General features: G+C 37.1%; 1 protein-coding gene across 1 annotated transcript in view; it reads left to right on the forward strand.

Annotated features, from left to right (window-relative positions):
* XPR1 (xenotropic and polytropic retrovirus receptor 1) overlaps positions 1 to 15,161 on the forward strand; it is a 206,098-nt gene extending 190,937 nt beyond the window's left edge. The window contains exons 14-15 of the mRNA XM_067728812.1: positions 6,234 to 6,455; positions 9,097 to 15,161. Of these exons, the coding sequence (XP_067584913.1) occupies positions 6,234 to 6,455; positions 9,097 to 9,157 (283 nt within the window). The 3' untranslated portion in view covers positions 9,158 to 15,161. The remainder of the gene's footprint in view (positions 1 to 6,233; positions 6,456 to 9,096) is intronic.
* Positions 15,162 to 15,968: the final 807 nt, after the last annotated feature.

Below are 15,968 nucleotides of genomic sequence, written 5' to 3' on the forward strand. Positions count from 1 at the left end.
TCTCATACACTGCAGGTAGGAGGAAACTAGTACAACAGCCACTTTGGAAAACTCTTCGTCAGTATCTACCAAAGCTGTGCATGAACACCTGGGTATATAGTAAACAGGAGTGCTAACCTAAGGCTACCAAGACCCACATACAAGAATGTTCACAATAATACTATTTATAGCAGACCAAAATGGAGACTACCCAAGTGCCCAGCAATATAGAGTGGATAGATAAATTGTGGTATTTTCACACATGCAAGTCTATCCAGTAATGAGAACAAAAGACTAAATAACAACATGAATGAATCTCACAGAGCAAAATATTAAGCAAAAGAAGTTAGACACAAGAGTATGTCCCTGTATGATTCCAAATTTATAAAGTTCAAAAGCAGGCTAAACTCATCTATGGTATTAGAAGTCAAAATAGTATTTGCCCTTGTGGGACAGTGACTGGAAGTGGCACCAGGAGAACCTCCTTGGGTGAGGGATGGAGTAATGTTCTGTTTTTTGATCTGTGTGCTAGTTACATGATGGGTTCACTTTGTTAAAATTCATCATGCAGTGCCCATCAGATTTGTTCACTTCTCTGAATGTGTGTTGTACTTAATAAAAGGTTTTTAAATCAAAAAAAGAAAGGAAAGAAAGAATTGGGCTCCATTGGAAGGGTCATGAGTGGAAATAAGGAGGTAAAAAGTCTTAGAACAGGAATTAGAATTAAAATCTTTTAAGAATCGTTTTTTGCAATTTAGCAATTTGGGTTATTCAGCCCAACCTTCTCAGTGGAAACACTAAAAATACCAGATAAAATGTTTTTTTAATCTTCCTAAAAACATTAGTGATCTGACAAGATAGCCCAAATGCTAAGTGAAGGCAGATATCCCAGGATAAGCAGAACACTAAAGCCAATTTTGTGCTAAAGAAATTTGCCAGACCTAGAGACTTTGAGATTCATTTGTGATAGCCAATTCAAGTTTGTATGCACCTAATAACATAGCTTGAAAATATGTAAAGCAAAAGTTGACACTGCTAAAAAGTAAAAGTAGATAAATTTACAATTTTAGAGAAGAATTTTAACATACTTTTCTCAGTAGTAAACAAGTAGTCAATTAACCAACTTGACCTAATTGACATATTTAGAGGACTGCATACAACAAGTACTAAATACAAATGCTACACATGGAACATTTACCAAAATTAACCATATTCTAGGTTGTAAAGGAAGTCTTAACAAACTTCAGAGGAGTAAAATCACAAAAAGATATCTGAAAATTCACAAATGTTTAGAAATTAAGCATCACATGTATAAATAACCCATGGTTGAAGTTGAAATTGCAATGAAAATTTTAAAATATTTTGAATAGAATGAAATTGAAAATGTAACAAAAGAAAAGGTAAAATATAGCTAAAGCCATGCTTAGAGGGAAATGTATAGCCTTAAATGTATATATTAGAAAAGTATACAGCTCGATATTAGAAAAAAGATTTAAATAGCAAATCAAACCTCAAAAAAAGTAGAAGGAAGAAAATATAAAGAACAGAAATTAATGGAATAGAAAACAGACATATAATAGAGAAAATTAACAAAGCTAGTTAGTTCTTTTAAAAGACTACTAAAATTGACCAAATGTCTAAATAGTACTGATCAAGGAAAGAAGGCACAAATTACAAATATCAAAAATGCTGAAGATGTTTTTTAAAAGAGCATGACAATATTATGAGCAACTTTGTGCCAATAAATTTAGAAATTTAAGCGAAGTGAACAAATTCCTCAAAAAAGCACAATTTACCAAAACCGATAAAGAGGAAATTAAAAATCTGATAGGTTTATATGTAGCAAAGAAAATAAATCCATATTAAAATTCTTCATACAAAGAAAACTGCAGGGAATTCTTCCACATATATGAGGAGGAAATATCAGTTTTACACAAAACTCTTTTAGGGAAATGAGACAATGAAAGGAACACTTCCCAGTTCATTTTGTGCAGCCAGTATGACTTTGATGTCTGAACCTACAAGGATATTTCTCATGTCCAGGGATGCAAAAATCCTAAACAAAATATTGGGTAATGAATCCAACAATATATAAAAAGGATAATACATCACAACCAAGTTAGGTTCATTCCCAGAATGTAAGATGTAATATTCAAAAATCATTTAACATTTAAAAATCAATCTATGTAACTCACCACATTAATGAATAAAGGGGAAAACAACCCTCAACAAATAAAGAAAATGCCATTAAGAAAAGTCAATGCCTGTTTATGAAAAAAGTAAACACTACAAAAAAATAAATAATAAAAAAAAGATCATATTTAATGGTAAAACACTAAGTTCTCCCTGGAGATCAGGAATGAGATAAGTATGCGTGCTGTCACCACTTCTATTTAACATCATACTGCAGATATAGCTAGTGCAATGAGGAGAGAAAAAGTATAAGGATTAGAAAGGAAGAAATAAAACTATGATTCATTGGTGACATGACTGTATATGTAGAAAATTCAAAAGAATTTACAAATAAGCTATTAGAATGAATATATAAGGTTAACATAAATTAATGTTCTAAAAAAGTCACGAACAACTAGAAAATGAAATTTTAAAAAAACATACCGTTTTGAATAGCCCTGGAATGTATCAAATACCTAAAGGAATAAATTTTTTTTTTTTTTTTTTGCGGTACGTGGGCCTCTCACTGTTGTGGCCTCTCCCGCTGCGGAGCACAGGCTCCAGACGCGCAGGCTCAGTGGCCATGGCTCACGGGCCTAGCCGCTCCGCGGCATGTGGGATCTTCCCGGACCAGGGCACGAACCTGCGTCCCCTGCATCGGCAGGTGGACTCTCAACCACTGCGCCACCGGGGAAGCCCTAAAGGAATAAATTTAATGAAAGATGTATGTATGTGAAAATTGACAAGCCAGTTCTAGAATTTATATGGTAGCAGTAAGGATCAAGAATATCCAAGACTATCCTGAAAAGAACGAAGTAAAGGACTTATACTCTCAAATATCAAAACCTATTATATAACTACCATAAGTAAGACAGTGTCTGACGAGACAAAGAAGAGACAAATAGGCCACTGCAATAGAATAGGGAGTCCAGAAACAGATCCACACATTCATTGACACTACCTGATTTATGACAAAGGTGGCTATATAACAGTGGAGAAAAAAAGGTTCTTTAATAAATGATATTGAGTCAACTGGATATCCATATGGGGGAAAAAATAAATCTCAACTTCCACTGCATAATGTATGCAAAATCAATTCCAGGTGGATTGCAGAGCTAAATATGAAAGGTAGATCAATAAACTCTCTAGAAGATAACATAGCGGGGCCATACAGGCAGCTTTAGGTATACGGTAATTTTTTATTTCTTGTTTCTGAGTGATAATTACACATTGTGATCACTTTATAATAATTAACCAACCTGCACACTTAAAATTTGCACACTTTTATATATTTATGTTGTGCTTTAGTTAAAATGCTTATTAAAAAAAAAAAAGGCAGCCCAAAAGAAAGGATTATCTTTAAAGAAATGGCTGTTAGATTCACAGCTGACTTCTCAACAGCAACAGTGGACGTCAGAAGTCATTAAAATGGTATCTTAAGTGTGCTGAACGAAAATAACTCCCTACCTAGAACTCTTTACCCAGTGAAAATATCTTTCACAAATGAAGATGAAATAAAGATATTTTTAGACAGGTGTATAGCTTTCCTCCGAGTCAGGATGGGCACATATATCAGGATGGCCTGATAAAATAAGATTGAATCTGGAAGCAGTATACTTGTTGCTGTCAGTGCTCTCTCCAAACCATTTGTCAACCCTCCTTCCCCTCTTCACTTTCTCAGATGTCTAGGTTTGGGACCTGAAATTCTCCATCACCAATAACGCCTCCCCGCAAATACTCCTTTCTCTTTCATGTATGCTGCTTTATACATTAAAAAAAAAATTTTGTTCTAGTAAAAAGAGGGAACTCAATTACTTTTTTTTTTTTTTTTTTGCGGTACGCGGGCCTCTCACTGCCATGGCCTCTCCCGTTGCGGAGCACAGGCTCCGGACGCGCAGGCTCAGCGGCCGTGGCTCACGGGTCCAGCCGCTCCGCGGCATGTGGGATCTTCCCGGACCGGGGCACTAACCCGTGCAGACTCTCAACCACTGCGCCACCAGGCAAGCCCAATTACTTTTTTATTCTTGATTTTTTTCTCTTTAAAAAATTATCTGCGGGGTTTCCCTGGTGGCGCAGTGGTTGAGAGTCCGCCTGCCGATGCAGGGGACACGGGTTCGTGCCCTGGTCCGGGAAGATCCCACATGCCGCAGAGTGGCTGGGCTCGTGAGCCACGGCCGCTGAGCCTGCGCGTCTGGAGCCTGTGCTCCGCAACGGGAGAGGCCACGGCAGTGAGAGGCCCGCGTACCAAAAAAAAAAAAAAAAAAAAATCAGCTTCATAATAGAATCAGATGTTCTATCACCCATTTAAAGCAAAAGCAAAAAATCTCCTTTGAATCTTCCTCCAACTACTGCCCATTTTTCTGCTCTCCTTTACAGCAAAGCTCTTCAAGAGATGTCTGTACTTGCTGTCTCTGCCCTCTGACTCGTCCCCCATTCTCCCTTTAATTCAACTCAAGTCTTCTTTTCCCAATACTCAAACTGAATTGCTTTTGTTAATAATCAATAATAATAATAGCAAACACTTATGTATTGCCTTCTATGTACCTGGCACTGTTCTAAGCCCTTTACATGTATTAACTTAGTGAATCCTCACAACAGTCTTGTGAGGTAGGTACTGTTACTGTCTCATTTTACTAATGAAGCATAGGTTAAGTAAATCATCCAAGGTTATTACACCTAGTAAGTGGCAGCATCCATGATTTGAATCTAGACAGTCTCCCAGAATCTGTGCTCTTAGATCATACTGCCTCTTTATCCTCTTTATGTAAATCCAGTGGTTAGTTCTCTGTACTTATTTTACCTCTCAGCAAAGCACTTTCTTCACTTGATTTCTCAAAAACTACACTCTTCTGTCTCACTATCTATTCCATCTCAGTTCCTTTACTGGTTCTTCTTCCTCTTCCCAAATTGTAAATATTGGAGTGCTCCAGGGTTTAATCCTCTTTAATCTTCTCTCCTCCACTTATATTATTCCTAAGCCCATGACCTGAAATACTGTTCTTATGCTGTCTATAGTCCTAGACTCTCTTGAACTGCAAACTCATGCCCATGTAGCTACTGAATTTTCCTCTTGGATATCTAATGGCTCTGGCCTAATAGGAACAACCCAGATCTCTAGTAAATGGTGTCACCATTCACTGAGAACAAAAACCTGAGACCACTCACATCCCATGTCAGTAAGTCCTGTCAGCTTCATCTTCATAAATAAATCCCTAGTCTGTCTGCTTCTCATCACCTTTGTTATCCCCAGCTGTATCTAAGTCTCCATCATCTCTTTCTAATTGGTCTTCCTTCAGATGTTCTCATCTTCCTTTGGTCTATTCACAATTCAGCAGATAGAATGATCTTTTTAAAACAAATCACATCATTCTCCAGCTCAGAACTCTCCTTGTTTTCTATCACACTTAAAAATCTAAACTCTTCACTATGGCTTATAAGGCCCTCTATGGATCAGGCCCCTTTCTTTTCTACCTCTCCATCTTCATCTGCCATTTTAACCTTCCTGTTCCTCTCCAACCCCACTGACCTTGCTGTTGTTTTAACACACCAAAGTCCTGTCCAGCTTGGGAGCTTTTGTACTTGCTGTTTCCTCTGCCCGGGATACTTTTCTGTAGGACTTTACCTGACTTGCTTCCTTGCTAGATGCCATCTCTTCAAAGAAACATGTTCTATACCCTTGCCCTGCTTTATTTTCTTCAGAGCACTTACCGTTAGCTAATTGTTTACTTGTTTATTATCTGTCTCTGTCATTAGAAATTGCACTTATACAGGAAGAGGCTTTGTCTCATTCAGTGCCTTTTCCTGTCATATTGTAGGCCTTCAATAAATATTTGTTCAATAAAGGGAAAGAATGAGTACTCTGAAACTGCATTCCATGAGTCCCTTTCCTTTGCCTACTCCTTTCTTGTCCCCTTCCCCCCACACCCCCCCACACCATCTTTTTTCTATTCTATTTTAGTATTCTAGTCCTTAATTCCTTTTTTTGTTTCTATGAGTGGAAACTTGTTATACTGGGAGGTCTACAGGTGATAGTATGTTCAAATTTTGTAAGTAATTTGCCTATTCTACCCCATTTTGCTAAGGCGATTTGTGTGGAACTTCTTCCGCCTGGAGAATGAACATCTGAATAACTGTGGTGAATTCCGTGCTGTGAGGGACATCTCTGTGGCCCCTCTGAATGCAGATGATCAGACGCTTCTAGAGCAGATGATGGACCAGGAAGACGGGGTACGAAACCGCCAGAAGAATCGGCCATGGAAGTACAGCCAGAGCATATCCCTGCGCCGGCCTCGCCTTGCTTCTCAGTATGTATAGCTTCCACTTCTGTGAGATGAATTCCCTTCAGGTTTTAGTACTGGATAACATTTAAGTTAAGAAGCTATCAGGTTGAACCAGGTGAAATTGCTGGCGTTCAACCGTGTTTCACCACAAAAACCAGCAATAACAGCAGTTTCATATGATCCAACCTATATATAGAATGTCTTAATGAACACATAGTGTAAAATGTCATTAATATGCTAATTAATACTAATTTGGCATTAAAAGTACACTGGGGAAAATTTGTTGGAAAATAATTTACTTGACTCTTCAGTATATCTTGTATAAAAATCATTTCCAAGTTATAAACTTTAGCAATCCTAGTTCTGCCACTTGCCATCTATGTCATCTTGGCCGAATCACTTAATTTCTCTATATTATCCCTCATCTCTAAATTGGGATTAATATGGTCCTGCTCATAGGGTGGCTGGTTAGATTAAATTTGTGATGACATGGGATTTAGACCAGTTTCCTCACAGAAAGAGCTCGATAAGTGTAAGCTATTATTATTTTTACTTTTTTACTAAATACCTACAAAAGTATTTTTATCAGTCATTTACTTTGTATATTCCTAAAAGTAACAATAAATGTAGGGTATATTGTTGCTGCATTTGAAATTTAGAGACAGTGGCTAGCACAGTGGATTGGAGTGAAGGAGGAGACAGGTTAAGCATGAGCAGTTTTCTAAAGGATAAGGGAGTGTTTGAATAGGCTAGAGGCACAGTAAAGACATGAAGGTGGAAATGAGGGGCAGAAAGAAAAGCCATGTGACTAAAACTAGTAACAGATAGTAAGAAAATTTAGCTGAATAGATGAAGTATGATTGTAGAAGGCTGAAAAGTACAAGCTTGATCTTGTAGGCAGGAAGGAGTCACAGAGAATTTTTTCATAGAATGACATTATGAAAGTAATATTTTCATAAGTTTTAATGGCACTGTGCAACATATATTGGGAAAGGGAAAACTCAAGGCCAGCTCAACTAAAAGACCAGTGCAGTATTCTTAAGTATGGAACATTAAAGACTGGAATTAGGATGGTTACAATAGGACTAAAAAGAAAATAAGGAAACATTTTAAAGGAAGTAAAAAAAAAAAAAAAAAAATAGGAGGTGGTAATAACCCACAGGGGCGCAGAGTAGAAATTGCCTGAGCTTTAGATAGAATTTAGAAGTTCTCTGAAGAGGAGAAGGTAGAGAAAAGAAAAGCAGAGCAAGGAACTGAGTCTTAGGGAATAAACACAGGCAAGAGAAAAAAAGAACCAACAAAAGGGGCAGGAAAGGAATGGTCAGGGAGGTCAGCAGGAAGAACATCAAAACAAAGCATGATATTATTATATACAGCAGGAAGCAGAGTTTGAAGAAGCAAGAGGAGGGGATGTGGAGGCTGGTGGAGTCAGCAAGATAAGGGCCACAAAGGGCTAGAAGGCAGTGCTGTGGGTGGTCGTCTCATTGAGTTCCTAATTTGGAAAGTCTAATCCTTGTTAGTTACCAGCAGAGGGCAACCTAAACATACACTCTTTTTGTTTCAGAAACAAGGGAGCTCTTTGGCAATAGATGTTTACGTTCAATTTCAGGTGTTCAGGGGAAGAACGCTGGGATACTAGATTGCCACCAGAGGAAGACATTTAGAACAATGGAGCAGGTTATATGTAATATATGTAACAAGAGAGCAGGGAATCTAAGAAGTTCTGAGATTGAGTACTGACTTTGTGACTCATGCAACCTTTAGCACATCCTTAACTTTTTGAATGTCTATTTTCACCTCTGTCGAGTAATAATAATAATACCCACTTCACCTCATGGGGCTTGTGAGTTGCAGAACATTTTGACATTATCTAATCCCATTTTTCATCCCATGCAGGAATGTCTTTTACAACATCCTGAATAGTTGGTCATCTTATGCTGATTGACAGTCATCAGTGATAGTGAAGTTTATAACTATACGAGGCACCTGCTTTTATTGTTGGATAATTATTGTGGTAGATAGCTTATGTTGAAATATGCTTCACTATAATTTCAACCAGTTGATCCTGATTGGGCTTTCTAACATAACTTCGTTTTCTGCCTCTTCTATGTATACTTTGTTAACTGTTTGAAGACAACTGTCATGTCTCTCCTTAGGTCTTATCACCTGCTGGCCAACTCTCCTGGTTTTTCATGTGTACCTCAAATGATTCTTCTATCATCCTTATCATAATTCCTTATATTTGTTTAATGCTTTACTGATGTTTTTTATATCCATTTTCTCACTTGATATTCATACTATCTCCATGAGGTGAAAGCAGTATTTTGTAAAATAGGTATTATTATTCCTGCTTTACAGAGATGAAAATTGTCACTCAAAGAGGTTAAAGAGATACATCATAAAATCAAAGTCCCTCCATTGCACATGACCTGGCATTGTTTTTGTTTCCTTCCTCTGGTTGCAATCTAGTTTCTTATTGTTTTTCCAGTAATACCAACAATTGAATACGAAACTCCAGGAACAGTCCATCTGGTGTCCAGCAGTGTATGGTGCCTGTGCCTGGTATTTTTAATGGTAGTAAGATTGGAAATGTACCTAATACTTTGGATGTGTTTGTATTTTAGTAATGGACTAAGTTTTTTTTTTTTCCTGTTATTACCACTAGATCCAAGGCTCGTGACACTAAGGTATTGATAGAAGACACAGATGATGAAGCTAACACTTGAATCCTCTGAAGTCTAGATTAACATCCTTGGTTTTCCTACTCTACAGTTCTTTCCTCGACCAACGCAACCTCTAGTACCTTTCCAGCCGAAAACAGGAGAAGACATATAACACATTTTCCGAGCTCTTCCAGATCGGATCCTATGGACTCCAAACAAGCTCACTGTGTTTCTTTTCTTTTCTTCTGGTTTAATTTTCATTTTCTACTTTTAAAACAAATATTTACTTCATTTTGCCAATCAGAGGACATTTTAAGGAACAAAAACATAGTATCTTATGGATTGTTTACAATCACAAGGACACAGATACCTGTCAGGATGAAGAACAAGCATTGCAAGGACCCTCTGATGGGACGGTACCGAGATATCTCGGCTTCCGCTTGGCCCGGTTTTGACTGGTTGAAACCGGACATTGGTTTTTAAATTTTTTGTCTGTTTATGTGGAGAATTTTTTCCTTTCCTTCATACCCAGCGCAAAAGCACTGGCCGCACTTGCAGGGAAAGTGCAACTTAGAGCAGTACCTTCATTCACGAAGCTACTTTTTAATTTGATGTAACTTTTCTTATTTTGGGGAGGGTTGCTGGGTGGGTGGGAAATATGATGTATTTGTTACATATGGTTTTCTCATTATTTATGAAACTTAACCATAAAAGAATGATATAACTCCTGTACAATGAAGGTGATAACAGTGAAAGAAGACAGGGGAAACTAATGTTGGACAGCATTTATGAGGGTTTAGTCCACAATACCTCTTTCATGAGACAACTTGCACCAGTTTGACTTTTTCTTTCCTTTCTTTTTAATTTTAAGCCAAAGTTTTATTACTGATTTCTTACGTTGCTGCTGCTTTAGAATCCTGAGCATGTCTCTCGTAACAAAGCATCCACACACTTCCATACAACCAGTTGAAATTTCTTTAAGAGCTCTGATACTTTTTTCTTTAAAGGAACAGATGTGGAATACATTTGCCCATATTCCAACCGTAACAACTGAAGTTATGCCTTATTAAGCTTCAGCATGCAGGGTAATTGAAGTACAGCCTTTACTAACTCAGAATTAGAAGACAGAGCTATTTCAGAGACTCTCTACACCCTCACTGGATAGTTTTTCTTATCGGCCCTCTTACTTTAGCCAGAATTTGATCAAATTCAAAGTCTGTCTTGGGGAAACCATGCTTTTGAGAGCATAGAACAAATTATCCTTCCTCTTTTACATTACAGTGATAAAACAGACCTTAGCAGCCATTTCTCCCAGCAGTTTTTTTTGTTTTTTGTTTGTTTGTTTGTTTTTTTGTGGTACGCGGGCCTCTCATTGTTGTGGCCTCTCCCGTTGCGGAGCACAGGCTCCAGACGCGCAGGCTCAGCGGCCATGGCTCACAGGCTCAGCCGCTCCGCGGCATGTGGGATCTTCCCGGACCGGGGCACGAACCCGTGTCCCCTGTATCGGCAGGCAGACTCTCAACCACTGCGCCACCAGGGAAGCCCTTTCCCAGCAGTTTTAAAGGATGAACATTGGATTTCATGCCCCTCCTATGATAGAAAAACTGCTTTTAAAATTTGGGGGTCTTGAACTTGGTTATACACAAAAAGTATTTCTTAGAAATTTCAGACTATCATGGTCTGTACATAATGCTCATTTTCACTTCTTTGTCTAATTTCTTTCCTATTTCCTAAGTCATCCAGATAAGCCCAAAAGCCATAAGGGATTTTACTTTCTTGAATGTGGTTGGCATTAAATTTAGTATTATCACTTAGTATTAAAAACATGGTTACTACCCCTTAGTATACCCTTTTGTCATCAGCTCTTCTCCCATGTATCACAAGTCTTTACTCATCCCTGTCGTAATTCCAGTAGATTAATTAAAGTTCCTGTTACTACCAAAATTCTGCCAATTAACTGACAAATAGTTTCTTTTTAAAGGAGGTTTTCTTTTTTTCATCTTTATTCTTACAAGTTCCCCAAATCTGTTCCCTTCCTGAATCGAGGTTTTTTTTTTTTTTTCCTGAAAAATCATAAAACTTTGTGGCCTTTATTGTTATTTTTGTTTTGCCAAGCATGTTCCTTGGCCTAAAACTGAAGAAGAGAAGTTTAATTTGGGGTTTTTTTTTTTTTTTAGTTTAAATAAATTGAATCATTTATGATAATCAATGGTAACAATTTAGTGACCCTTAATAGTTTAAAGGTCACATTATTTATACTTGGGATTTTTTTCTAACTATTCTGGTTTTGTACTTTAAAACTATGGGGGAAATATCACTGGTCTGTCAAAAAGTAGCAGTAATTATTCCTGAAATACATAGATAAGTCCAGTGGACCAGTCATTTCCTGTACAAATAAAATTGGTGGTACTAATGTGTATCCAGAGCAATTTGAGTTGTCAACTTCATTCTTACTAGTAAACCTATATAGTGACACACAAAATCTTACAGTTGACTTCTGGTATTTGAATTCTCCAGTGTTTTTACTTCAGTGTATCCTATGACCAATTTGGTCTTTCTTCAACTATTATGATTCTAGGCCCTAATCAGTATTATTTTTTTCATAGGTAATACAATGTTAGAATGTATTATTTTTCTGATGTTCATCCTATCAGCATAGTCTATTCAAGAATGATAAGGCTTATGTAACTTTCAACTTACTATGACAGTTACTCAAATATGTATTTAAACACAACAGCTTTATGTTCCTCCTAAAGCTGTAAAGAGAAAAGAGGGCTTTTCCTCATCAGGAGAAAATGGTTTGGGAGACAGAATATATATTTAATTTTTTTTCTCCGAAAAAGGCATTGTGCATTTTTCTCTCCTAAGTTCTATATGCCCTAGCCGTTGTGAATGCTATATCCTACCTAAAATTTTATTGGAGCTTCTTGTACACTGAAACTCTCAATAGAACTCTTAGGAAATGAATGTCACAGAGTCATTTTAAAGGAGCAGCAATCTAACCAAAGGTAAAACTTCATCTGATTTTAGGTTTAGAAATTCTAGCTTTATTTTATTTGAGAATCACTCAATTTGATATCAATGAAAATACTCCCCAAATTAATGAAAAGGAAATATAAAAAACGAATAAAATTCCTTTTTCATTTTATGAAAGAAAGTATGGAAAGCATTGATTTGTGTAGAGAAAGTAAAAGACAAAATTGGCTTATTTTCTATGCACAAATATGCACCTATTATTAAGGCTGCCTGTACTATTAAAATGGAGTCATTGAGGAGGATTTCATACCAATACAGAGAGACAATAAAATGATCAAACATTACGTCATCATTAGGTTATAATAGTTATTTCTAATATTGGAAAGATGTTGAAAACCTATGTGCATCTTTCTTTTCTGGCATCAGCCATTTTTCTCCTTAAGAAACCTGCTTAACTTCAAATTCAGAAGCAATGATGTGAGAGGAGAATGCCAGTCACCTCAGCAGTAACATGTATGAACCCTTAAAGAAGGAAAATGGAGCCCAGCCCCTAGGATTTGTGGCATCCCAATATTCTCAACATGAGAGTTCTAAGATTTTAACAGATTTTACTAGAAGTAACTTGTTGCTATATGGTATCCTTCTACCATGATTTGACCAAAGTACAGTCATGATAACTAGACAAAGCAGTTCATCCTTTCTTAACTAAGGCAAGTTAAGAATAGAAAAAAGTAGCTTATTACTGAGCATACAGGCATCAGATTAACAGACATTTAGTTGAAGAGAAATAAAATAATTGTGGAGATAGCAGAGAAGAGCAAAAGGATGTTGGACCTTGGCAGCAGGGCAGTTAGGAAAGTATATGAGCTTGATGGCATGGAGGTGACAATGCCTTGCTGTCTCTCCTTTCAGTGGTTATACAGCTGGTAAGAGACCTGCCTGTGTTTCCCTACCATCTTTCTCCACTACTTTGCTTTATTCAGGAAATAGTTCTTTATGCCCAAGTGCAATTTTCTAAGCAATGACTAGAAAAATTTCTTAGTCTAAGAAAAGTAATTTAGAAAATAACTCTATCCATGGCATTATTTTATTCAAAAACTTAGGTTTTTCTGAAGTGATTGCACTTTATTTGGTAAACGAATTTCAGATTATTGTTTTCTGTAATAGTTTGCATGAAATTTTCTAGCCCAAAAAAATAAGTACTTCTTGCTATACAACATTGAAATTTTTAACATTAAGATAGCTTCTCAGATTGAAAAAAGTTATGTTGAATCTAAGGCTTTCTCAACTACAAAATCCCCATACTTTTAACAAATCTAATTTTAAAAGCCAACAATAAATAAGATCAGTGTCACTAGGTTAAGACAGTAAAAGTTCTAGTAGAACTTCAGGAAAAGTTAGGTAAAGAAGAGTAAATCGAATTTATGGGCTTAATTCATTTTATGACACATCTAACTTTTATTTCTTGCTTTGGATGATTAGCTGAAACAAGGAAAATTAAAGACATTTTGTAAATAACTTAAACACACTTCATTTCTGCATTTCAGGTATCAGTCTTGATAGCAAATCTTAAAAGCTAACCCTCTGCATTGTATTTTCAGTCTATACAATGTCAGAGCACAGTGGGAATGTGGGATAGAGTTGATTATATTAGAGCATAAGAAATTTGTGCTGGCCAATGCTACAAACCATTAATTCAACCAGCATTAAGCCACACTACTCACCAAATATGGAAAAGTAAAAGCATTTCATTAGATTTGGAAGAGCTTAGTTTAAATGATATGAGAAGTTTGCCTGGGAATGGAGAGGAGCCTGCTGATGGGAATGGCTCATAATGCCTTTCTGGTATGAATTAGAAAAACTCTGATATTGAGTTGCCCCTTAAAAACAACCTTCCAGAATGAATTTGCTTACTCACTGTGGAAGAGGAAGTCAGAGGGACAAGATGAGAGTTTCCCCTGAAGAGAAGAAAATCGTTATACTGCTTTTCATCTAAAGCATGTTTCCTTGTAGCAGACCTTTGGTTCATTTTATTATTAAATCAAAGTCACCTTCAGTTTTGTTTGTTTGTTTTTGTTTTTTTATGGTGCCATCAACCTAAGGAGGACAATCAAATAACCAACTGTTTGCCTTGGATTCAGTGTGTCTGCTAATTACACAGTCTCATCTTGTATACCTTCAAACCAATTACTTCTACCATGTTACCTTAGTTCTTCCTATGCCCTTTCCTCTGTACCACCACACATCAGAGGGAAGACTTACTACCAGAAAGATGTGGACTCCTACAAAAGCGAGGATTCCATCTCACTATCCCTTCATCATTATCTCTGAAGTCCCTACCCACACTTCCCTGATTGTCCTGTAGCAACACCAGCGTGATGGGAATAGGGAGGAAGATTGTGGGGAATCCTGAATGATCATGATGTTGTTATTCTTTTGAACTGTAAAGTGAAATTGTGAGCCACTCACGTTTGCAAAAAGAGCAGAACTCTTAAGCTTTATCACATTGTGAAGATTAATATCTTGCTGTTTTCCAGATTAACACAGAAGCTTGTATCCATGAAGAGTATTTAGGAGGGCAATAGGGTGTAAAAGGTACCTGTCTTTTTGAATCCTCTCCCTCTACTTATGTTTCCTTCACCACCCCCACCATGTTGTGTTGGTCAAATGATACTATTCTATGAAACTCTGAACTATAGTTGTCAAAAGTAACTATGGAATGTGATTAGTCCTCTGTGGGTGCTGCTTTCCCTCTTTTTTCTCCCTTGCTTTCTTTCTTACTCTCTCCACTCTGGTAAATGGAAAAGGTGACGTCAAAGAATTGATGCTTGCTTGAACTCATGTTGTATCTGTGACTATGCTATTACCTGTCTCCTTTTTCCTTCTTTCTTACATGGGTAGAATTCTTACGAAGTGTGGAGTTCCCTTCTTGAAAGTAGGTTAAATGCACAATGTGGTACTGTTTTATAGTTTGTAGATGGTTGTATAAAACAAAAAGTTAATGTGGTTATGTGTTTTTAAAAGAAAACAAGTGATTGGTTAAAAAAACTCTGTCCTTTTTTCATTATTACAAGCTTTCTCTGTTTTCCAACAGTTTGCTGACTCCTTTGTCACTGGCGAATGGTTTGTGTGACTCTGTTTTTCTCTCTGGGTTTCTTGGATCCTGAACGTGATTCCTCTTAGGACTAACTTGTATAAGGGTTTAGGGCAAACAGACTTCAAGGGTGAACATTTTTTTTAACTCTTTTACTAAATGGAAAAATAATCATAAATGGCCTTTTTTCTTTATGTAATATATGAAGTGTGACTCTAAAGCAATGGATTGATGCAACAGGTCTTTTTTTTTAACTCACACAAAGAATCTCAAATACCAGATGAAATGACCTGTTCAATTGTATCTTGGCGATCCAGACACCTGTTATCACTGCATACCCAGACCGTGTATGGGAACATAGAATTTTCTGTGGAATTCCTGGATCAGTTATTACTCCTTATATCTCTAGGAAAAGTTATGAAGTTAACTGACCCTAGGATGAGTATACTCAAAATGGAAAGAGAAAAATATTTTATTGACTAAGCCAAAAAGCCTTTTCATTTTATTTTAATATCAGAAGTTCTATTCTTACTACGTTTCTATCTAGGCTAATATGATAATGTGCAGTTACCAGGTTAAAGTCAAGATAAGCTGTGAGGGGCTTCCCTGGTGGTGCAGTGGTTGACTATGCCTGCCAATGCAGGGGACATGGGTTCGATTCCTGGTCCGGGAAGATCCCACATGCCACGGAGCAACTAAGCCTGTGCTCCACAACTACTGATCCTGTGCTCTAGAGCCCGCGAGCCACAACTACTGAGCCCGCGTGCTGCAACTACTGGAGCCCGTGTGCCTAGAGCCCTGCTC

The sequence above is a fragment of the Pseudorca crassidens genome, chromosome 2, assembly GCF_039906515.1.
Source record: "Pseudorca crassidens isolate mPseCra1 chromosome 2, mPseCra1.hap1, whole genome shotgun sequence".
Taxonomy (NCBI): Eukaryota; Metazoa; Chordata; class Mammalia; order Artiodactyla; family Delphinidae; genus Pseudorca; species Pseudorca crassidens.